The 23,699-nt window shown below is 41.6% G+C and overlaps 3 protein-coding genes across 3 annotated transcripts; 2 read left to right on the top strand and 1 right to left on the bottom strand.

Moving 5' to 3' along the window:
- Nucleotides 1-852: 852 nt before the first annotated feature.
- Nucleotides 853-14,813, top strand: tnfrsf11a (tumor necrosis factor receptor superfamily, member 11a, NFKB activator). The gene is made up of 10 exons (XM_034108274.1): nt 853-1,148; nt 5,738-5,825; nt 6,882-7,007; nt 7,338-7,484; nt 7,571-7,661; nt 8,264-8,340; nt 8,804-8,905; nt 9,005-9,054; nt 9,283-10,138; nt 13,239-14,813. The coding sequence occupies exons 1-10, from the start codon at nt 1,083-1,085 to the stop codon at nt 13,514-13,516; spliced, it is 1,881 nt and encodes a 626-aa protein (XP_033964165.1). The 5' UTR covers nt 853-1,082; the 3' UTR covers nt 13,517-14,813.
- A 1,693-nt stretch (nt 14,814-16,506) lies between these two features.
- Nucleotides 16,507-20,833, top strand: LOC117465470 (retinol dehydrogenase 12). The gene is given in 8 exon segments (XM_034108275.1): nt 16,507-16,520; nt 16,893-17,008; nt 17,199-17,354; nt 17,439-17,543; nt 17,856-18,065; nt 18,578-18,770; nt 20,745-20,786; nt 20,788-20,833. Coding segments are annotated over 8 exon segments (882 nt in total).
- LOC139435916 (putative uncharacterized protein FLJ46204) lies at nt 19,608-20,106 on the bottom strand. Its single transcript, XM_071206970.1, has 2 exons — nt 19,987-20,106; nt 19,608-19,757 (listed from the first exon to the last, which is right to left on the bottom strand). Exons 1-2 carry the CDS (start codon nt 20,104-20,106, stop codon nt 19,608-19,610), a joined length of 270 nt encoding a protein of 89 aa, XP_071063071.1.
- Nucleotides 20,834-23,699: the final 2,866 nt, after the last annotated feature.

The raw sequence follows: 23,699 nt of genomic DNA, 5'->3' as shown, positions 1-23,699 counted from the left end.
CAGAAAGCTTTTAAATAATGGCTTCTTTAAAAATGATCAGGGTTGTTCCATTGCAGGACAGACACTCCAGGAACTGCTGATGCTACTGCCTCCTGTGACGAATGGCACACGATGTGAGATCAATGAAAATGACTACATGCTTTCCCCCAGTTTGTGTCATTGGAATTAGTCGATGAAGTGCGGTCATAAGGTACATTGTTGAGCAAAGCATATGGAAAGTGCCGCATGTCCAGTGGTGGAGAGTACTAAGTACATTTACTCAATGACTACTTAAGTACAATTTTGAGAGACTTTACTTGAGTATTTCTATATTTTGCTACTTTATAATTAAAACTAGCTGCACTTTTACCAGCTTTGTTCACATGTTTATGCATCAATAATTATAATGAAAACACCAATGACCAATCTGCAAAATGAGTACTTTGGTACTTTAAGTATATTTAGATGCCTAATACTATACTGTTGTACTTTTACTTGAGTAACATTTTGATAACAGGACTTTTTCTTGTAACATAGTATTCCTACACTCTGGTATTTCTACTTGTACTTGAGTACAAGATCTGAGTACTTCTCCCACCTCTGCACATGTCAAATCAGCATAGGTTGTTTGAACATTAGGTGTATAAAGGTTCCGTGATGCTCTTACATCACTGAAAACAATGAACTCTAACTGTCACAAACGCACTCATTAATTCAGAGGAAGAGATCCGTGCTTAGACCAGGAGGGAAAAGGAGGGGGGGGGGGTGTAATCCTTTTATTTTTTTCTTCACATATGACATCGTGGGAGGAGTTCCCTCAGTCCGTTTTTACAAGCTGTTGCTTGCAGCTCACTCCACAAAGCGTGGGTGAAAGCAGAAGGAAGATGAGAGGAGAAGTAAGGTGGGAACTGCAGCTGCCTAGAAGGGAATGAAGGCGCAAGAATGCCCTGTGAGACGGCGTGGAGACCCCGCCACATTTACGCACACTAAGTGATTTACTGTGAGGGATCCTGGACGAGAATCGGATCGTCGTGTTACGAGTCGTCATTTTGCCTGAGAAAGAACAAGTTGCCGTCAGAAGTTGTCTTCACTAACCTGCAGAGATGAGATTTAACTTATTGATACTCCGAGGCTGGATAACATGTCTCCTGGTCACCTTTTACGCACAGGTAATAACACACTTTGCTAATACAAAGAAGTTCTTTTTCAGATAACTTTATCTTTATGACTAAATAAAGAATCTTGAACTGCATTTAATAGTCACACGTTGATCATTACTTTGCTGCAACTTTTGTTCTCCTATTCATACTTTTTGGAGCTGTCAAGTTTAAAACTGGTCATCATAATGTTTATTTTCGCGAATAGATGGAAAATAGGGTATGTTAGAGTAAACCATAATATGTCATCACATCAGATGATTGGTATGAACTGGAAGAAAGAGTGGAATGGAGGTTGGCTTTTACGCACGGACACTGACTGGAAACGGTTTTGTTTTGGTGGAGTCCTACTCCCCTGTTCTGACCACAAAAACACCGCTGACAACTGGATGCTGTTATCCCTTTACCAAGCATTCTCTCCCGCGTCCTGAGGGGACTGGTACGGGCCAAATGGCTCACCACTCACCAGGAGCCCTAATAGCTCTTCCAAAGTGAGAAGCAGAGGCCAACAAGGGTCCACAGAGATCCAGAAAAGAAGTCACTACAAATAAAGATACAATTATCCTAGGTTTTTATTCCCCTAGATCCCCTGATTACAGCAACTATTTCACTGTCATTGGCAAATACCATTGCAAGGCTCGAGGCACTTACTTGATCCAAAGTATGATTTTCTTCTTTTATGACAATATCTTAGTATTATGAGAGCTACAAAAAGTCTCAGCTGATCCACAGTTTAAATGAGAGGAAAGTGAATGTCCCAGCAGGGCATGTTGTTGTCCATGTTGTTTAGTCCGAGGAGCTAACTCCGTCCAGGTGGAGCAGTTTATGAGATGTGGTTGCAGTGGTGGGACTGCTGGGCACCAGTGAGCACGGCTGTTTGCCTATGTTACCGTAAGCAAGCATCGTTATAACTTTGACTGGAACAGACTCTCTTTCTTCATTTTTTCCCTTCTCTGCTTCACTAAAAAGTTGTGCAATAGATAATACCCAGGGAGGGCATTGCATAGTATCCATGGTGAGATCTAAAGAGGTAATATGGCACAGAAAAAGGAGGTTTTTCACGGTCAAATGCAAGTCTCATTTTGTTAGGTATCGGCAATGCCAGGAAAAATAGTCAGTGCCGAAAAGGACTGAGACGTATTTGTCATCTACGTTTTAAGGTGACATTGCAAAACCTTGGCTTTGGTTTGTTCCTGCCATTACTGACTCACAGTATCCCCAAAGAATTCCCCTTCATATTCTTGGTTTTCAACCACTCCATCCTTTTCTTTCCAAGTGCATTTCTAACGGTCTGTGTGACATTGAGCAACATAAAATTACTTCAAGATGTTGAGATCTTAAAAAGTCAACACATAATGGTGGATTAATGTACTCGCCTGCGGACATGGCTCCTGTGCTTTTTATTAGCTGGCTTGTTTCGCCACTCTGACCATCTTTCTCAGATTCAGTCATCCAACAGCAACAAGTCTGCATGTTAATTATTCTCTTAATGATGGGATCTAACCTCATAGCTCCATCACATTACTCTAGTGATCAGTCTACCTCGGCTTCAGCAATATCAGGCCTTCAGATCCAAACTTGATTTAACTTTACAGATATTCAATGCATAAATAAAGCATACTGTGGTGTTTGAAAAAAGAGGCAGGAGGAGGAATTAGAGGTGTCCATGTCTCTGGTGATTTCCCACTTTTTCTTTTGTGATAAGCCAATCTTTCTATAAATATTAAATAATTTGTCGTGCAAAAAATGATTGTGTTTTTTGCCCCTCAGATATGGAAACACCCTGCTGTTTTTTATCTTAAAATCTTAGAAAGTGAATATCTTTGGGTTTTTCACTGACAACACATTTAGAACGTTAACTCTGGCTTTGAGAAACTGGAATGGATTTGTTATTTTTACTATTATCTCTGACATCTAACCGAACGCTTCAGTAGTCTGAACATCACAAACCGTTTTTAAGATAAGGCAATGCAGAGTGAAATAATTCACACCTTCTCAAAATCCTCAACCAGTATTGTTAAAGTTTTGGGAGTTTATCTTGGGAGATTGTAAAATATCATAAATTACTGCAGGTGGCATTTCAAAGGGATTGTTGAAATGCCTTTTAAAGAATGATTCACATGTCCAAACGTTGTTCAAAGCTCTGTATGAAGCTTTTACAGCACCTTGTCGTGGAAAAAGGTGATGTAAAGTCACGCTGTGCTTCTCTTGGCTCCGGACCAACAACCGTTATGCAAATTCTCTGGAGCTTTGACAGCAAAGGAATGTGTGGGGGGATCACAACACTGCTGAGGGATAATCAGGACATCAGCAGCACAGCTAGGAAAAGAGTTTTAAAAAAGGGCTTTACTAAGAATCAGGGAAGCAACAGGACATAGCCTTTTTTCCATTTAATGTTCTCTATATCCATCCAATTTCCCTCCTCTTGTCTTTCTCTGTTAGACTCACATTTAAACGGGAGTGCACATTTGAATCCATATGGCAGATAAAGTTAGCTTTGAGGTTGGATGTTCTATCTTGACCGTCATGATAACCTACAATCATATAGGGTGGATCAGCTCTTTTCCTCGTACATATATATATTTAGTGAGTTGAAACGCATAACTGGGACCAAATGTTTAGATGTGGCGGTCACAGAAATACAATTCCCAGCATTCCTTTGGCTTCCTGTGCACTCTGGCCCAGTTGAACGGACTGACCACCACGTGTGTCTCCACATCTTTGCCTTTCTATCTAATCCACCTATCCTCCTGCACCGACATGAGCCTCTCTCCATGGGAACCTTCCCTCCTCGTGTCACTTGTGTCTGCTGCAGCACATGTTCCTCATTAGGGCTGCGGTCCAATCTCTGAGCGCTGCATCATTATCCCTCCGCCTGATTCTAAAGACTCTTTATGTGCGAGAGGCTCAGTGGAGGTAATTAAACATTCACCAGTGTTCGTGTTGTGCTGCCTGCGGCCTGACCAACAGACACTGAGAATAAACAGGGTTCAACATGTAGGTGTGTGGTGTAAATAACAAGGGAAAGACCATTTAGAGTTAGGTCACATTCATTTTCTATTAAAAAAACCATGTGAATATTTGAGGAAGGTTGAAATTCAGAGATAAAGGAATGTTTGAAGTGTAAGGCAGGTGAAGATTTAGACATTTAAACGAGATTAGAACAAATCACGTCAGATTAGATATTCTTTATTGATAATAAAAAGAAATGGTACAGTATCATGCAAACAAGGCTTTGCACATAATTAAAACATTGAAAATAAACAGTACATACATACCAATAGTAAACTTTACCTTTTGAGAGAGCAGGAGGATTCTTCACATTCACTCATCTACACTTCTGCGGTAGTATTTTCTTCACAGTATTAATTAGTATAAATAACTGAATTAATGTTTAATTTCAAGGGAAAAAATCTCAGGATTGCTGATTGAGCGAACGCTGAGGTTAGCCCGATGTCAGCGGATGCAGTCAGGCCTATAGGTCGTGTTTTTCTACATTTATATAAAGACACTGTGGCTTTGGCAGAGCTTCTGTCATAACAGCCAGATTCTGTAATTCAGCAGTGTGTGTGTGTGTGTGTGTGTGTGTGTGTGTGTGTGTGTGTGTGTGTGTGTGTGTGTGTGTGTGTGTGTGTGTGTGTGTGTGTGTGTGTGTGTGTGTGTGTGTGTGTGTGTGTGTGTGTGTGTGTGTGTGTGTGTGTGTGTGTGTGTGTGTGTCAACTTCGTGGATTCATCTTCTTATTACAGACACATGCATTATCTCTTCGATTTACACGGAATCTATTGCACGTCTGTCCGTCCTGGGAGAGGGATGTTCCCCTTAAACTGTGGGTTTTCTCTGGAAGTGTTTCCTTGTTCGATGTGAGGGTCTAAGGACAGAGGGTCTAAGGACAGAGGGTGTCGTATTTCTCATACTGATATTCTGAACAATCTGTGCTGTTGTATTTGCTGTAAAGTGTCTCTACTGTAGGCTATTTTTATTATATTTACAGCACTTTGGCTCGACCAAAAATCGTTTATAAATGTGCTATACTGTATAAATAAAACTTGGTTTGAGCCTGTTCCTGTTTAACTGTTAACTTTAATCTCCAATGCAGCAAGGACTCCATGCTGTATCTTACTGTTGAATTATAGCACGATATTTAGCATTATAACAACTTAAAATAAAATGAACTCACCATTAGCAGCTGCCTCAAGTTTTGTTTATATTCTCAACACTTATTTCATGTGGGTAATCTTACCAAGCGTGCCAAAAACACGTTGATTGATAGTTGGGATGCAGCCAAGGGTTTATTAATTCGAGCCAACTTGAGTTGATGCATTTGGTTCTTCTTATGTCGGCTTTCTGGAGTCAGGGCTGATGGGTTGGAGGGTGCGCATGCTGTGGTCAGGTGCTTCTGAGAGGGTGGAAAGAATTCCTGGGCACATCTTGGAAATGTTTTAACCATCCTCCTCCTCTCATTACTCACCGCCATCTCAAAATATCAAGTGTGGATTTGAAAGATGAACTGAAGAGGAATGGTGTCGTAAAGGGAAATGAATGTTTGTTTGTGTTCTTTACATGATAACAAAACTAACTCTATGTCTTGATACTTTTTTAGAATGGGGCCTCAAAATCTATCAACCAGTGTGAAGATGAAAGATATTATTTAAAAGGCTCCTCCAGATGCTGCAAGAAGTGTCAACCAGGTAATGACACACACACACACACACACACACACACACACACACACACACACACACACACACACACACACACACACACACACACACACACACACACACACACACACACACACACACACACACACGCATGGATCAGCGCTTTGAGCACCAGGAAAAGCGCTATATAAATGTAATGTATTATTATCAAAGTGAGGAAGAAAGGGTACATTGCACATATCGTTTACTCAATGGAAGAAGCATGAAATAAAAATAGATTTCCATTCACAAAGGTCCTGGATAAAAAGAGGAAGGATGTTTAAAAACGGAACATATTGGCTTAAAATATCTCAGACGTGCACATGTTTTGACACACACACACACTCTCAATTTATGTTGACATTTGACCCACTACATCAGGGGTGTCAAACTCAAGGCCCGGGGGCCAAATCCGGCCCGCGACTTCATTTTATGTGGCCCCACAAGAGCTTGCAAAAAATATGATTTTATTATATGGTTACATGCTACTTTACAGAGACACGTTGCCCATAAACTACATGTCCCACAATGCATCTGAAATTTGACTTTTCTCTCAGAATTTGACTTTTCTTTTTTTAAATGTCACTTTTTTTTCAAAATGTCACTTTTATTTTTTGATTTTGACTTTTTTTCCAGAATGTGGCTTTTCTTTTTAAATCATTTTGTGACATTCTCACTGAAGAGACCTGCAATTATTTGCCCTAGACTTCTGCTTTCAGACGTAGTTAATTATGAAGGTATTACCCTATCCGATAATAATCCAATGCAGAGCAATAATGTAATATAATAAATTATTTTAAATATGTTAAATATTTATATATGTATTTGTATATAGTCTTAAAGTCACAACCGGCCCTTTGAGTGCAACCATAATGCGAATGTGGCCCGCAATGAAATTGAGTTTGACACCCCTGCCTAGATGTACCAAGTTATTTAAAAAAAGGAAAAGGACTAGGTTTCCTCCTTCCATCGTGGTTATGTACGGTTTGTTAACTCCATCCGTTTTCTTCTTCGCTCTGTCTCTCTCTTGCTCACTTTTTTTAGGCTTCCACGTGTTTTCCGACTGCACTGATTCCGACAGCACTATATGTAGAACATGTAACAGCGGTGAATACCAGCCCGGATGGACCGATGAGAACCACTGTCTTCAGCAGAAGTTCTGCGACGAACGTCAGTACCTGCAGTCTCAAAGATTTGAGATTTGATTATTTTTGTCAAACATATTCTTTTTTATTTAATTGTGTTTGGCCGGGGGCTTCTGTTGTTTTTTGGGAGGGAGTTTTGTGTAATTATACTGGAATAAACTAAAAAGATGGATCACTGTATAGACCAAACTGATGATGATTGTGCAAACTGTAATATAAATACTATGTGACCAGTACAACAATGCATCGTTACTAAGATGCTATTGCAACACCTTTCATTAGGTATCAACCAAAGTTAAGATGAACGATTTAGACATATCTTTGTACTAAAATACGCTCTTCTTTTGAACACCAGATAAGGGTTTCAAGAAGCGGCTTGAGAACTCGATGGCGGAAGAGCCGTGCAGCTGCCGCTCCAGCCTCCAGTGCAGTCCCATCAACTGTGAGTTCTGCGAGAAGATACCCACCTGTGGCGCTGGGTATGGACTGGAGGTGGACCTCGGTGAGACACACGGACACAACACACACCTCAAACAATTACAGCAATGTCACTTAGCGATTTACTGAAACGTCTGCCATTATTTCCAGAGTCTTCTGATGAGATGAAGACGTGTGTTCCGTGTCAGAAAGGCTTCTTCTCTGCTGACAACAGAGCCGAACAATGCAAACAATGGACTAGGTAAGTGTATACAGTACCAGTCAACAGTTTGGACACACCTTCTCATTCAAGGTTTTTATTTATTTGAACTATTTTCTACATTGTAGATCGATACTGAATACTTCAAAACTATAAAAGAACACATATGGAATTATCTAGTAAACAAAAAAGGTGGTAAAAAATCCAGAATATGATATATTTTAGATTCTTCAAATCAGTCCCACATGTTGCCTTGATGACAGCTTTCCAACCGTCTTGAAGGACTTCCTTGAGGTGCTGGGCACTTTTTAGCCTCACATACTTTAGGGTTGTGAAGGGAGAATGCAATTAGGTGGCTGTTTTCCGCCTCACCAGCAGCCAGCTGTTATGAGTAACACTCACACCACTTCCCCTGAAACCCCTGACCAACCACCAGCCTCCACTGCCAGCCGGATTCTTAATGATGACGATGACGAAGGATAGAGAGAAGATGTTGTTATTCTCTCCATCTGTTTCTCTTTCTCTCCTACGTCATTGCAGATACTACCGTAAAGGCTGGCAGGTTGGCGTGTAACATGTAGAGGGAATAGAATAGAACCAGTGTCTGTCAAGTTGTAACTCTCTTTTTGTGATTTCTCTTCCAGTTGTAATGCGGAGGGCAGGAGTGAGATGCAGCCCGGCAGCGCCCAGGCAGATGCAGTGTGTGGGCACCCTGTCTCTGGTAAGACATGGACACATTCACTGCTGACTGTCAACATGCAGAGACAATTACAAGCAGAACACATGTCTTGTTTATTGTATTTGTTTTGCTTAATTTACTTACTGACGCCAGAGGGGCAAATGATTAAATATGTCTAAGCTGTTGTAATACTTATTTTGGCCACAAGAGGCTGAACTGCACCACTACCCCATATTCTAAAATTAAAAGCAGTTATATTTTCTTTCTTTCCATTCCCACTTAATTTAAGGTACATTATACTGTGTGTTAGCGGGTTAAGTAACACTACTGTCAAGTTCATAACTGGAGGAAAGCTGTTTCATTCATTGATGAAACAATTCTACAATTATCTGCAAATCTTTTGAAATCAGACTTAGAAAATCGATTTTTCTCAGGTCTTCTGTATGATTGACAGTAAATGTATAGTATAAAGACAAGCTCTGCCCTCCTCTTTTTGCCGGTGCAGCCCCCTCCTGGGTTATCGTTTCTGTTCTGTCAGTCATCACGGTGCTGTGTCTCCTCGTCCTGCTCCTCTTCTGCTACAAGGACAAACTGAAGTTACTCTCAGGTACGTCACAGCCATTCATTATACCGTTCTTCTCTGAACATGTTTTATTCTATTCAGTTCTATTTCAATTTACATTATTCTGTTTCTTTTTCTTTCTAGTAAACCTGCGATCATGTGTCCAGAATCTGAAGAGGACTAGGATTCAACAGGTAAAGTTGGATTTCAGTTTAAAGACTATGGAAATTGGCCGTTTTTGAAAGTCATCCCACCTACTTATTAGATTACGAATGGAATATATGATCAAATGAGACAATTCGGATCAAAGACATATATTGTGTCTATTCCTTAATGGTGTAGGGTTTGGAGAATCACATATGTTTTCACTGTTCATGCACAGAAAAGCAGTTGTTTACCTTTGTTTGTTTCTGTTGTTCTAGGAGACCTTGGCCCCTCTTTACCACAGTGTAGCAGGAGGAGGCCACAAATCTACTCCATGTGAGATGACTAAACTCGTCTGCCAAGTGCCCCACAGCCCCGCCAATGAACTCCAGTGCCCCTTCCCCACCTCTGTCCCCGAGGTCAAGGTCTCCCTGCCCTTCACGGGGGAAATGACGGAGGGAAAAGGGACCAAGGAGAAGACAGTGACGGAGGACCAGAGCAAAGGGTCTGGAGAGCCCGAGGAGGTGTCAGAAGATGAGGGGATCGTGGTTGCGTCTCCTCTCCTGGCGGGCTTGTGTGTGTGTGTCATTCCCGTCAGCGAGCCATTGGAAGTCGGGGAGAACGAGGACTGCAGTCAGGCGGTGAACCCCGGGACCCCAGGAACCTGCTCCTGTGGAGGGCTGGACGGAGACTGGGAGAGCGGGAGAGAGGAGAAAAGTGGGGATGCGAATCAAGAAAAGATTGTGTTGTCCCCTGGTGTTGCATCTCTTGTCTCTCTTTCTCCTCCACCCCTCCGCACCTCCTCTGATGTCTCTCCCTCCACACCTGAGCTCTGCCTGCCGTTGTCTCAGGCTCAGGTGAGGCCAGAGTTCAAACCTCACCTCACTGACAGATTGCTGGTCAAACAGGAGGACTTATACAGACTGAAAAGTACAGACTCCAGTTTAACAGACACTTCGGTCAGCCCATTGCTGACTTCCTCCTCTGTTGGAGATCTCTACCTGGACCCTGAGACCTCCAGCCCGGAGCAATGGGGGGTCAGCAGGGGAAACAAGCTCTCCTCGGGGGGGTCGGAGCTGGAGTGCTCACCTGAGAGCCTCCACAGTCAGCTGGCTGACCCAACTCCTACCTCAGGTGGGTGTGAATGTAAAGCTCAAAGAGGTTAGTCTCCTCCTGCATCAGAAAGGCCTCCACAGAAACCCTTTTCTGACAGAAGCTGACAAACTAATAGGGACTACGAAAATAAAAATACTAAAGGTGAAACACTATGAGATAATTATCTATAATGTTAATAAAATAATGATCACTCTTTACCCTTAAATAATACTAGTCTTGCTATCTATTGCTATTTTAATAAAGCATGCTTGAACTTAATATTGTATTGTAGTCAAAAAGTCACATTATTGGTGTACTTTCTTTTCTACATTCAAAAGATAGTCTGACTTTATTATTGAAGAAGCTTGACTTTGAAAGTCAGTTTCATAATAGAGATTAAGTCATCAGTCATTATTTTCACTTTGATCATCACCAACATTTAATGTTTTAGTTTTTTTCCTTTTTTATGGAACCTCCCTCCTTTTTACCCATGGCGCCAATGGGCTGTTATACAACTGTGTGTTTATCCCCTAAAAGTCAAACAAACTGTTGTTAGCCTCTTTTTGGGGGACAAAGACCCTAAGGAGCTACATATATCCTGGGTATTTCCTCCTACGACCACCCCATTATTCAAGCAACGTTGGTCTTGTTGATGCAGGCACTCACCACGGTCTTGCCACAGGATCATACCCATTCAGGATTTAATTGACTTCATAGCAGCGCTCTCTGTCCGCAGAGAGGGTGGGACGACTGACCAACAACAACAAAGTGAATTTCATGTTGGTTTAAATGGAAAGTTTTACAGCCCCATTGTTGAGCTTGTATTGTTCTCACAGAAACCTGTAGACACTGCCAAGGAGAAACATCTCCGGGAAACGGATTGTGGCTCAAACACTGAGGGGTTATGGTTAGTACAAAAGCAGTATTATCAGAACTGATCGGGTATTATTAGGTGACCAAGCTGAACGCAACTTATAACAGAGGATTGGTTTCATAAGACGAGACGTTTATGTGATTGTTTCCAAGAAATATGTTTTATTAAAGCCAGTTTTGACGGTCGGACCTCAACTTTTGGGGGACCACACAAGAAGCAGGACTAAGATATGTGAGTGTTTGATGAGCTAGTGAACCACCAGAACGGCTGTGTGTGCGTGTGTGTGTGTGTGTGTGTGTGTGTGTGTGTGTGTGTGTGCGTGTGTGTGTGTGCGCGTGTTCGTGAACTATGCCATCTACAAAGCTCCTGTTTACCCAGAGTTCCATTGGGTTGCGCAAAGTGACCGCAGCTTTAATTGAAGCAAGATGTGCGAAGCTTGAGTAATACTTTTATAACAGTGCCCACTCAACAAAACACACACAAACATTTGAAGAGTTTTTTTACTCTCACTGATGTCAAGATCCTTTAATTACACTCCAGCTGGCCTGACATCAACACCATTTCCCATCATGCAGTAATACCTGGTAATTAAATGGACTTTTACCGGACTATTCCTATTTGACTTGCATGTGTAGGGGTCATTGTTGAAGGACACCTCAGTAGTAGTAATGACCCAGATATATATTTGACTGGTTGAGCATTTAGCATCCAGTTGAGCACTGGCAGTTGTCCATGCTAAATGGTCGAGATGTTGGGAAGAACTGTACACAATTGTGGTTAAGATTGAACAAGAGGGGGGTTCAACTCAAGTCCTTAGTAGACTGTATTGTTACATTTGCTGGGCATCCAGACAAATCAGCTTGCTATTAAGAAAGCATACACAGAAGAACCAAGCAGATTCTTTAGAGCTTCGTTTTCCAAGTTGTGGTGAAACATATCTTCAAGCTAGATCTCTCAGACTGGTATTTCAGGAAAGGCTGTCAGATTGGGAACACGGAGAGAGACACACTTTCCGAGTGTGTGTTTGTTTATGTCTGTCTTTGCAACTTTAAAGGCCTATATGTGCTTTATGGTGTGTTTAGGTGTGTCTACCAAAGGCTGTTTGCTTACATTAACTGTGATTGTTTGTAAGTGTGTGTGCACGAAGCACGAGGTGTGAGTCACAGAGGGTCGGCTTGTAAACTCAGACAGGAGGCTGATCAAATAGGAACCAGAGGCTTAAGGTGATGAAAGATGGCTTACAAAACAATACAGACATGTATTTCCTAATTCACCTGGTTTGGCTGGAATCCGTTTTTGCACAGTCCAAAGACATCAGAATATCAAGTTTGTACAATAATTGTGTGGCAAATATCACATTGTAGGTTTAAAGTGGAGATAAATCATGGAAAGTTATTTCTGGAGAAATCCGCCACAGTTTTGGACCGAAATAAGGGTTGGACAGAGTTGAACAGCACATTTTTGAATGTATTCAGCCTCGTCTGTAAAACCAGAAACCTTGACAAATGACTTGTTTTCAGAGGTCTTGGGTTTCTCACGCTAAAAAGTGCTGGACTCGAATAAGGCCGAAAGAATGTGATATGGCGGTCTAAGTAGCTGTGGTCATCCTGCATGGTCATTACACCCACTGTCCATTTGTCATCTAAGGTTAGCCAAGATGGAGTCCCTTCTTGACAGACAACGTGAATAGGGGAAGCTCTATCTGCCTACGTTTGTGTGTGTGAGCGGGGGTACTGGAAAGCAGTGTCTTACACAACTGTACCATATATATATATATATATACATATTTCCACACATTTCCCAATAAGATGTCACTACAGTCGTCATTTTCTATATCAGTGAGATTGGGAAATGTTTATTTTTCATGAAACCAAGACACCAGGTCATGTGGTCGATACACTAGCCTACTGCTTTTCCTTTTAAAGTGTGTATGGCAGAAAGAAAACCTCCTGATCTGAAAAGGGCGATAATGCTCTAAACCTGCATTGTTTCAAGTTGTTGATTTTATAGAAGTCTATGAAAAAATTACTAGTACACATTTTCCTGACATGTTTGTACTCTCAACCCCTTTTTTCAAGTCTGGTTAAATACAAAATGACAAAGTCTAGGTTACAAAACAATAGTCCCTAAACCAATGGGTGATGGCACAGTGACTATTTCTACTTTCCATCAAAAGTGTCTCCCTCTTTTACCTCTCGTTTACGTCTATTTTCTACTTCTCACAATCTCTAATATTTCTCCCTCCCTCCCACATTTCCCCTACAGGTCAGGTGTCTGGGAACAACAACACCACCTTCATCTCCAGCGGTCAGGTGATGAACTTCAGCGGGGAGGTCATCGTGGTGTATGTCAGCCAGACGTCTCTGGGCAGCGACGGGCAGGGCAATTCCTTCGGGAGCCCCGTCCAGGAAGAGGCCAATGAGACGGCTCTGTTCTTCCAGAGCAGCCTGAGGTCACAAGGAGACTCCATTTCCCAGAACACCTGGCAGGAAGAGACACTGCCAGTCCAGGAAGTAGTGGAGGAGCGGCCGCGGGGAAAGTGAAAAGAGACCAATGGCTGTTTCTTTCTTCAGTACAGTGATCATCTCAATCAGTTAGACTTTCAAAAATGACACGTTTTGTTGGTTACTGCACCTTAAATATGTTCGCTTCCAAATTACATTTCAACAACTAGTGAATAAAAAACACAATGTGCCCACCATACCAGCTTTAAACAAGGACAGGAAGGCTTTCAATTAAAATGTTGATGTGAAGCTATCGGTCTGCCCACATAATTAGTTTAGACTGTAATATTCTATCATTTGACCAGTTTGAAACATAAGTCACTAAATCTTTTAGTACTTTTCTCTTTGGAAGGCTTCGTGACTTTTCAAATGGAAACCCCCTCCCTTCCAGACGGGATTTTTTATTGGAAGTTGGATGTGAAACTTCAGACTGGAAGAACGTCATGTTTTCTTATTGTTGTATGGAAATTGCAGCTGGCTGTTGATTTAAAGGAGTTTTTATTTCCCACCTTCCATCATTGTCTCGCCCAGGTTGAAGTCTGTATAATTCTGCTTTTGCTCCTATTTTGACATTTCGATGATTTCAAGAGTTTCCTTTGCATACAAAATATCCACCATGTGGAAATAATTGTCTATGCACTCACAAAATCATCCCATAAAAGTCAATATTTGTATGCAATGAAATTCAATCTACATGCTACATTAAGAAGGTGCTTTTCACTGAGTGAATGTTTCTCTTTTCTGCTTTGCAGGGTTTGGCAAAAGCTAATTAACAGTAAAGACACAGCCAGTTCTGGTACGACGCTTGTTTATCCCAAATGTAGAGATGTGTTTTATTCTGTTCTTATTGCACCACAAGTGCAGTGTGTGTCTAAGAAAAAAAATGCTATGCATTTGATAAGCTATTTTATTATTGGTTCTTTTTGTTTCAATATGTTTTAATGTGCAAGCCTTAATGAAGAAAAGTAAAATGTCTGTTTTATATTTTAATTCATTTCACAAAGATGATTGTTTATTATTTCAGCAAATGCATTTGTGATCAATGTCTGTAAATATCTCAAAAGAAGGGTTTGTGAAACAAGAATGAAATTCTCTTTGTGCTTCCTCTTTGATTTGAGGTGTGAATGATTTGTTTCCGTGGAGCCATGAACAGCATGCAGAACACACTCTAGGAGTTTCAAGGGACTGTTCAATTACAACCTCGCCAAATGTATGCAGCCTTCAAATAATCATGTACAAACCAATCAAACATGTTGCAATGAATGAATGACTGAAAGAATATTGAAATTAAATATGTTTTGCATCTAATCCTTTCAGGGATGGCTGCTATCCTACATTCTGTGGTTTCTCTCCGTCAACTCTCCTATTCTGGGTTAACAAATTACACTGAGTCGTTCGTCTCCTCATGACGATCTATAATCTTCGTAAAGCAAAGCTAATTACACATGTGGCACGGCCTCTCTTTGTCCCGTGTTGACTGACAGACAGACGGCCTTTCATCAGGCGCTGGATGGTGAGCAGCTGTGAGGGGAGTCAGAGAGGCAGCGTCACACTGAGACCACATGAGAGGCCGGCAGCACTCGTTTAGGCCTGGTTTGGGTCAGCAGAAGTGTGCGTGTGTGTGTGCGTGCGTGCGTGTTGTCTCGGTTTATTTTATGCTTGTTTGTGAAAACGGGAAGTTATGACTGGCTTTCACGTGGTTTACATGAGACCTAGCTGCCAGGCCAACACAGAATGATTTCAGCCCCCCTTCCCTGTGAGAGAAAACAGTCCCTCATTGCACTGAAGACAGGCAGGCAGTCCTGAACCTCTGCATGCTGCTACACAGCGCCACCTACTGGCAACTGTTTGTCAGGAGTAAACATGGCATGCTCAGCTTGTCACATGTTTGAAAGCAGGTCAGCTCAAATGTGAATGTGATCCCCCCCTCCCACCAAAAAGGAATGAATTATGCCCAAAACGGTCAATTTTTTTTATTTTTTTTAAAGCGTTAAAGACCTTTCCACTCTAGGCTTGAATTCGACCACAAAAAATCCAGAGGATGCAAAAAAATTAAATGCTTGATTGTACAAAATGTCCCTAAAGAAAACCCCCAGAGCCACATGTACCCCCCCCCCCCCCCCTTGTTAAAATGAAACCTACTCCCGTGGTGTGTGGTCCGATTGAAACATACAATACAAAACATTTTCCACCGCACACACACAACTTTAAATGCTGATGAAATATAAAAAAAACTGAAGAATGGGTGGAGGGATCTAATTTTTGAAGATCAGATTAAGAGTGATGATGGTCATTCCCAGTCAGAAAGTAGGCTAAAAGCCTCACTTACACCCAGGTGATAGCTTGGAGCGTCCTGTGGAAAGCACCAGAAAATCCACAGTGGTGAAATGCTGAAATCACAGTCGGTTCACCTGTGGATCGAGGTTTTCAATTTCACCAGCAGGAACTCTTCTGCACACTTAAAAAAGATTAGTTTTATTTCCCAAGTGGTGTTTTTTTGTCTTCGGGGAATACAGTTTCTGGTTACTTCACAGATGCTGATTTTGCATGCAGGAAATAAGAGGAGCTTAAAGGGGTAAAACCCAACCACCAGCGAGAATTAAAAAGCAATTTCACTGACACACCAATGAGACATTCAATAGATGTGTTTATGTGCAGAATGGGGAACAAAAAAAAAGATCACACATTACACCAATCGGAAGGGCCGTCAGGGTCATTCTACAGTATTAATAGTAAGCATTATAAATGTCACTAAATATACAAACAGTTCTCTGTTACTTTGGTTTAATGAAATATAGCCTGGGCCATGTGACCTCTCACCAGTAACTGTATATCAGTATTTGAAATCCTGCCAATTGATTGGTTACATTAACAGACTTTTAACAGAGGAGGATTTGTATTGATCCACCAACGCACTCTGAAGTTAAAAGTCTCTTTCACAACTTGGACCGGAGTCGTGAGACAACACCCTCAAAGCAAGGACCCACTTTTTTAGGAGATTTTGCCATTTCTCCTCATCAACTTCTAACATGCAGGCACTCAGGTATGAAAATGATCATTTAGAACATTCACAAATTAAAGGTATTTACCAGGATTTGGGTAAAAGATGGTTGGAGATGACTTTGGTCAGTTTAGACAGACGCTGAAATGTCAAAGGAAATCGCAAAGTCACCTTTAACTTAATTTGATATGATGACTGTTGTGTCTGGCATTCACTGTTTAGCCTCAAATGGTAAACCTCAGGCACCTTGTAATTAAGTTACTGTAAGCTATGTCACATAAACAATCATGTATTCCCTCCACTAGCCTTTTTTTATTCGATTGACAGCACAAGTTTGATTGAAACGGATGCTTGAGGTCAAGATCTCCCTTAATATTTCTCTAATCTTGTTTACTTCATTTCCTCCCTCCTCAGGTCTCATTTCATCCCTCAGTGGTCTTCCGATGTGCGTCTAGAAGGGAAGACCGCTATAGTGACGGGGGCCAACGTTGGAATAGGCAAAGAGATGGCCAAAGACCTGGCTGGCAGAGGCAAGTAAACAAAATAAAATGAATACCATGATGATTTATAGGCAGTTTGTATTAATATCTTGGCTGTGCAATTTAGATTTTCTGTGTGCACAATATCATGCAAGATTATCAAACATGAGGTGGCTCCAAGGTCCAAATTAAATAAACCTAACTTTCTAATGGAACGAATACTGGGAGTTCATCTCTGCAGGTGCGCGGGTGATTTTGGCGTGCAGAGACATGGCGAGGGGGGAGCAGGCGGCTCGGGACATCATGAGGGAGGTGAAGGGGGCAAAGGTCGTGGCCAGGCATCTGGACCTGGCCGACACCAAATCCATCTGCCTGTTCGCTGAGAATATCTACAACAGTAGGTGGCATGCATGCACACACGTGAACTCCAGAATACTGCATACATTTTTCATAAAGTACTCAGGTAACTTTTGTGATCCAGATGAGAAGACTCTTCACTTCCTGATCAACAATGCAGGCGTGGCCATGTGCCCGTTCGCCACCACAGTGGATGGGTATGAGATGCAGTTTGGAGTCAATCACCTAGGTAGGAGTTCTTTAGAGATGTCCTTTTGTTTAGTGAATGCTGGGGATGTTTGATACATTCTAGGAGCTTCTCATTGATAAAACAAATCTAACACAAATGGTATAATAGGTCCCTGACAGTAGCCACTCTAATTTTCATTTTAGAAATAATCAATTAGCATTCTAACCATAGCTAACTAACAAGTTCATTTTGTGTCTCTAAAGCCTTTGTGTATTTATTTAAAAGTTGCATATTCAATTGCTTTGTGTTGCCTTCTCTGTGTCTCATTTCTTCTTCTTTCTCTCTACTTCTACCCACGATCCTCCTCCTCAGGTCATTTCTTCCTGACCTTCCTGTTACTGGACCTTCTGAAGCACTCGGCCCCATCCCAGGTCATCAACCTGTCCTCATTAGCTCACAACATGGGCAAGATCCAGTTTGATGACCTGAGCGGAGACAGAGCCTACCACCCGGCCAGGGCCTACGCTCAGAGCAAGCTGGCCAACGTGCTGTTCACCAGCGAGCTGGCCAAAAGGACTGAGGGTAGGCTGTGTGCTTCTGTGAGAGAGGACAGCACTATGCACATGTCTGACTTAATGTCTGTTCTGTGCCTCTCTGTCTTCTTCCCTGTGCGTACAAAATGGATCTGCATCTTTCTCCAGTGTGAGAGTCTCATGCCTCAACCGGGCCAAAAACATAGCATGGAGAAACTTGTTTGTAAAAATAAAACTAGCTTTCATCGCTCCACAGATAACACCTTGTTTCTCAGTCTCACTTATAATCTAATCATTTCTACTCAGATGCTTTCAAGGAAGGATGGCTTTTTTTAAATATTTTGCCGAGCATTTATTTACCAAGATCCTGATATTTATCTTTAAATACTTCACATTTGTCATTTGGTGTTTGACTTTTAATGGGTTGTCGTAAGGGTTCCTTCATTTCAGGTTGACCAAAACACTTTTGTGATTGAATAGCACGGTGTGTTTTGTGGGTTTGCCATTGGCATAAACTAATTTTAAACAAATCCTGTATCTAAAAACCTTCTTTTGCCTCAGCTCTAGGTGTGATGGCTTACTCTGTGGACCCTGGCGTGGTGAGCACTGAAATAACGAGGCACCTGGGGCGCCCTCTTGTGGCCATAACCAAGACCATCGGTTTCCTGATGAAGACCCCGGCAGAGGGAGCCTACACCAGCATCTACTGCACCGTCACTCCTGAGAGCCAGTTGCTCACTGGAGGATACTACAAGTCAGTCTGCAATGAAAACACAGCTGCAGCAATACTTAAGTTAATCAATTTAAATCAGCAAAACCAACAAGCCTCCTAAGAGGTCAAATCCGATGTCGGGTAGCATCATTACACACATTTAAAGAATCTGATGTTTCATAGTGCATAGTGTTGGTAATTGTAGTTGTGCTTAAAGTTCCCATGTCATGGCCATTTCTACTGATCATAATTCCATTGTTGAGGTCTACTAGAATAGATTTACATTGGTTTCTCATACAGCATCTCTGTATTCACTCTCTGTCCTAAACGGCTTGTTGGAGCTCCTGCCCCCCCCCCCCCCCCCTCCCTGTGAGCCCAGTGGCCGTCGGCGAGACAGTGAGACAAAGCGAAACCCAGCCCGAACAAACACACACACACCCGCAACCTGGCTGGGAGTTTGTGTGTGTGCAGCCTCACCGCGTCCCGCCGTCTCAGGCGGAGAAATCGGAGGGGCTGCAGCTGAGAAAAGATTGAGTGTGTGTGAGGACTTAACGTAACGGCTCCGCGGACGTAACCACTATACCCAAATACGTCACTATACCCAAGAAGAAAACAATGGAAAAAGAGAAATCTCCAACGAGGCGTTCTGGGGCAGCACAGACAGGTCTTCTCTGTGTTAGAGTTTTACTCGCTACAGGGTGTACTTTGAGGGTTTGTGACTCTGCAGACCGTCTACATGCAGAAACACATTCATAACACACAAGGGGACGGGTAACAACCAGTAAAGATGAATGAACGGAGCCAACACTGGTATTGGCAATTTAGCCAGCCAGCCTGACCAAAACCCCTCTAAACCAGCCAACCATTCCAGCCTAATATCTACTGGCTGGTCAATTTAGCTGACCGGGATGGCTGATTTAGCAGAGGCACTGAAGGCCGTGCCGTGTGTGTGTGTGTGTGTGTGTGTGTGTGTGTGTGTGTGTGTGTGTGTGTGTGTGTGTGTGTGTGTGTGTGTGTGTGTGTGTGTGTGTGTGGTCTAGCATTACTATACTTGTGGGGACCTACATCTGTTTACATAGTCACGTGTGGGGACTGGCTTCCCTTATGGGGACACATTGGAGGGTGAAGACTTGGTTAGGGTAAGGTTTAGGGTAAGGGTTAGGCATGTGTTGGTTATGGTTAAGGTTAGGATAAGTCTCCAGGAAATGCATGTAAGTCAATGTAATGTCCCCTGAAGTGATGTATACATGGTGTGTGTGTGTGTGTGTGTGTGTGTGTGTGTGTGTGTGTGCGCGTGTGTGTGTGTGTGTGTGTGTGTGTGTGTGTGTGTGTGTGTGTGTGTGTGTGTGTGTGTCTGTGACACTGCTGCCTCTTTCATTTTCTCTAACTTTCAAGCTGTGTGTTGGCCTACACATTCCACTTTTGTAATAACCAGAAAAGCATGACATGGGACCTTTAACACATTTAGTCCCAAGGACTGTCAGCAGGAGAGTTTGCAGAACTACTGCACACACCACACACAGTCTTCATTAAAAGATGCAAAAACATGTTAATCAGCTACATTACAGTTAAGACTAAAAGCCTATCCAGCAGCTAATAAGGCACTGAATGCACACTTTATTCATGAGACACACACGAATGGATCTAGATTCTACAAGCTATCATGCATCATTGATTTTGTTTTATCTCACAATGGAGGAGGATTAAATTACAAAAATGTTTAAAACTCTAAAATACAAGCATTCATCTGTTTGCAACTCATATATATCAATATTCCAATTACTGTAGACTATTCTGCACGCTTTCTATTATATTATATTTGATTTACCTACGTACTATTTTATCTGTTTTAGTGTGGTGCACTGTTGGAGGCGGAGCCTGTGAACTCAGATTTGCATTGTCATAACTACAGCTACAGTATATGCTCACGTGACAATAAAAGCCTTGAAACCTTGAATAATGCATGTTGAAAGGTAATACTGTGTGTGTGTGTGTGTGTGTGTTTCCTCTCATTAGGGCCTGTGCAAAGAGCTCCCGGGCCGGACAGGATGATGGCACCGCTGTGGGCTGTGAGCTGCCACATGCTAGGCATCCGCTGGAGATAAACTCATATTAATTTGCTCTCCTACAGGCTTTAAAGCACTGTATACAAGCACATACATGTATCCTTAATATTAACAGATATTATGCTGATAGTGAATTCTGAACATGTGATGGGCCATAGTCAGGTAACGATTGCTGAGATGATCAAACGTTGGGGAAAGCAATGATCAATAGCTGTTGCTAATAAACACTATCACTGGTATTCCAAACGGCCAATGTACTCATCTTTTGTTGTGTCAGCATTAAGCATCATATTCTAAATGTTCACTGTTATTTTAATAACTATTGTTCTGAATATCTTATTTGATAATTACCAATAATGTGTTTTGTGTTACAGTGTAGGCCTACACTCCCAAGACTGGGATTAGGTATTGACAAACTGGTCTAATTTAATATTTGAGAACCTCGAGATAAACCTCTAATAGGAAGCCGGATCCTGCTACAATATCACTTTAAGTGAGTTATTCATGAGGGTTGTCTTGGCCTGTCACACACAGCAAAAAAACAAATCGATTATATTGACAGTACATATTTGCCATCACCAGGGCCGTTTCTTCCTATAGGCGGACTATGCGGGGGCATAGGGCCACTAGGGGGCCCCCAAGCTGAACGTTTTTTGTTTTTTTTCATCTGAAAAACAAAAAAAGTTTAATTCATACACACAAAGATGAACAAAATTAGTAGAAGCGGGAGGGCTGAAGCATAGCTTGTGGAAAGTAGCCCTCCCGTGCATCATCCTAATACAGTGGCATTATTGCGTCAAAAATGTATAGAAATGAAGGAGTACAAAGAAATAAAGAAAACAGGAGAAAAAATTCAATAAAAGTTAGGGCAGGAAAACAATAAATGCATATAGATATATACGAAAACTAGATATAGGGTCATTTAGGGTCAAAACTTAATGTGGAGTCGGTGTGTAGTTATGCTAAAACAATGTCGGACACCGTAATCTTCTCTGGTCCCCTCCCCAATCTGATCAATGATGACATGTATAGCCGCATGTCATCATTTCAGCGCTGGTTGTCTTGGTGGTGCCCAGCAAACAATGTGGGCTTCGTAAATAATTGGACAGCCTTCTGGGGAAAACCTGGTCTGATTAAGAGAGACGGCATTCATCCTACTTTGAAAGGTGCAGATCTCATTTCGGCAAACATTTCAGGGCTTTGTGGACGTAATCCATGACAAACTGGAGTTGAGACCAGGAGGCAGAGTCGCAGTCTTACACGCTTCTCTGCGCTCTCTCCTAGGCAGTCACCCATAGGAATACCGAACCCAATAAAATACCCAATATTAGCGGTGTGTGTGTCTGCCCAAGGACAATTTAAGGTAAAACCTAATAGAGGTGTCATACATAATAACCTAATAAAAGTAAATGTAACAACTACTACAGTGCAACAAAACAGGAAGATTAAATGTGGTCTCTTAAACATAAGATCTCTAGCATCTAAAGCAATATTGGTAAATAATTTAATATCAGATTATAATATTGATATATGCTGTCTCACTGAAACTTGGTTGAGACATGAAGAATATGTCAGCATAAATGAGGCCACTCCACCCAGCCATGTCAACACTCATATTGCTCGAGGCACGGGCCGAGGAGGTGGAGTTGCAGCAATCTTTGACTCAAGTTTACTTATCAATACTAAACCAAAATGTAATTATACCTCTTTTGAAAGCCTCGTTTTTAGTCTTACGCATCCGACCTGGAAAACTTTGCAGCCAATCTTATTTGTTACAGTGTATCGTGCACCAGGTCCTTATTCAGAATTCTTATCAGAATTCTCTGAGTTTTTATCAACTTTGGTTCTTAAAACAGACAAAGTAATTATCGTAGGTGACTTTAATATTCATGTTGACGATGATAAAAATAGCCTTACTGTTGCATTTAACTCTATATTAGATTCTGTTGGTTTCTGTCAGAGTGTAAATAAACCAACCCACTGTTATAATCACACTCTCGACCTTGTTCTGACTTATGGTATTGAAATTGAGCAACTATTAGTCGAACCGCATAATCCTGCTTTATCCGACCATTTCTTAGTAACTTTTGAAGTACTGTTACTAGACTACAAAGCATTAGTCAAAAGCTCTTGCAGCAGAAACCTATCTGTTAGTGCTATAGCCACATTTAAGGAAGAGATTCAACCAATACTTAACTCGATAGCATGTCTGCATGTAGGGGAGGAAACTTATACAAAATGTACACCACCCCAAATTGATCATGTTGTTGATAGTGCTATAGATGCGCTGCGAATAAAATTAGACTCTGTTGCTCCTTTGAAAAAGAAGAAAATAAAACAACATAGATTAGCTCCATGGCATAATGCCGAAACCCGCAAAATAAAGCAAAAGTCTAGACAACTTGAAAGGATATGGCGTTCCACTAAACTTGAAGAATCTCGTTTAATTTGGCATATTACTCTCAATGAATATAAGAAAGCACTGCGTAAAGCGAGAGCAGCCTACTACTCTTCATTAATAGATGAGAATAAGAATAATGCAAGATTTCTTTTCAGCACTGTAGCCAGGCTGACAGAGAGCCACAGCTCCATTGAGCCTTCTATTCTCTTAGCACTCAGTAGTAATGATTTTATGTGCTTTTTTAACGATAAAATTGTTACTCTTAGAAACAAAATTAATGACCTCTTGCCTTCGACCAGTATAGTGTTATCAACAGCTCCCGGAATCGTAAGTTCTAATATTACACTAGATAGTAAACTAGAATGCTTTTCAGCCATTAACCTTGAACAATTACATTCAATGATTCTCTCTTCTAAACCATCAACGTGCATGTTAGACCCAATTCCAACTAAGCTGTTGAAGGAAGTTTTTCCATTAATTAGCACTTCTTTATTAAATATTATG

The sequence above is a fragment of the Pseudochaenichthys georgianus genome, chromosome 20, assembly GCF_902827115.2.
Source record: "Pseudochaenichthys georgianus chromosome 20, fPseGeo1.2, whole genome shotgun sequence".
NCBI classification, from domain to species: domain Eukaryota; kingdom Metazoa; phylum Chordata; class Actinopteri; order Perciformes; family Channichthyidae; genus Pseudochaenichthys; species Pseudochaenichthys georgianus.
The sequence above is the reverse complement of the archived record's forward strand: the minus strand, read 5'-3'. Positions and strand labels throughout refer to the sequence as shown.

Bases quoted from the DNA above. Each gene is read 5' to 3' on its own strand.
- LOC139435916 (XM_071206970.1), bottom strand. From the start codon at position 20,106: ATGAAAGAGGCAGCAGTGTCACAGACACACACACACACACACACACAC. The intron at 19,758-19,986 runs ACACACACCATG...GCTAGACCACAC, and splicing joins ACACACACACACACACACAC to ACACACACACACACACACAC.
- tnfrsf11a (XM_034108274.1), top strand. From the start codon at position 1,083: ATGAGATTTAACTTATTGATACTCCGAGGCTGGATAACATGTCTCCTG. The intron at 7,485-7,570 runs GTGAGACACACG...CATTATTTCCAG, and splicing joins TGGACTGGAGGTGGACCTCG to AGTCTTCTGATGAGATGAAG. The intron at 8,341-8,803 runs GTAAGACATGGA...TTGCCGGTGCAG, and splicing joins GTGTGGGCACCCTGTCTCTG to CCCCCTCCTGGGTTATCGTT.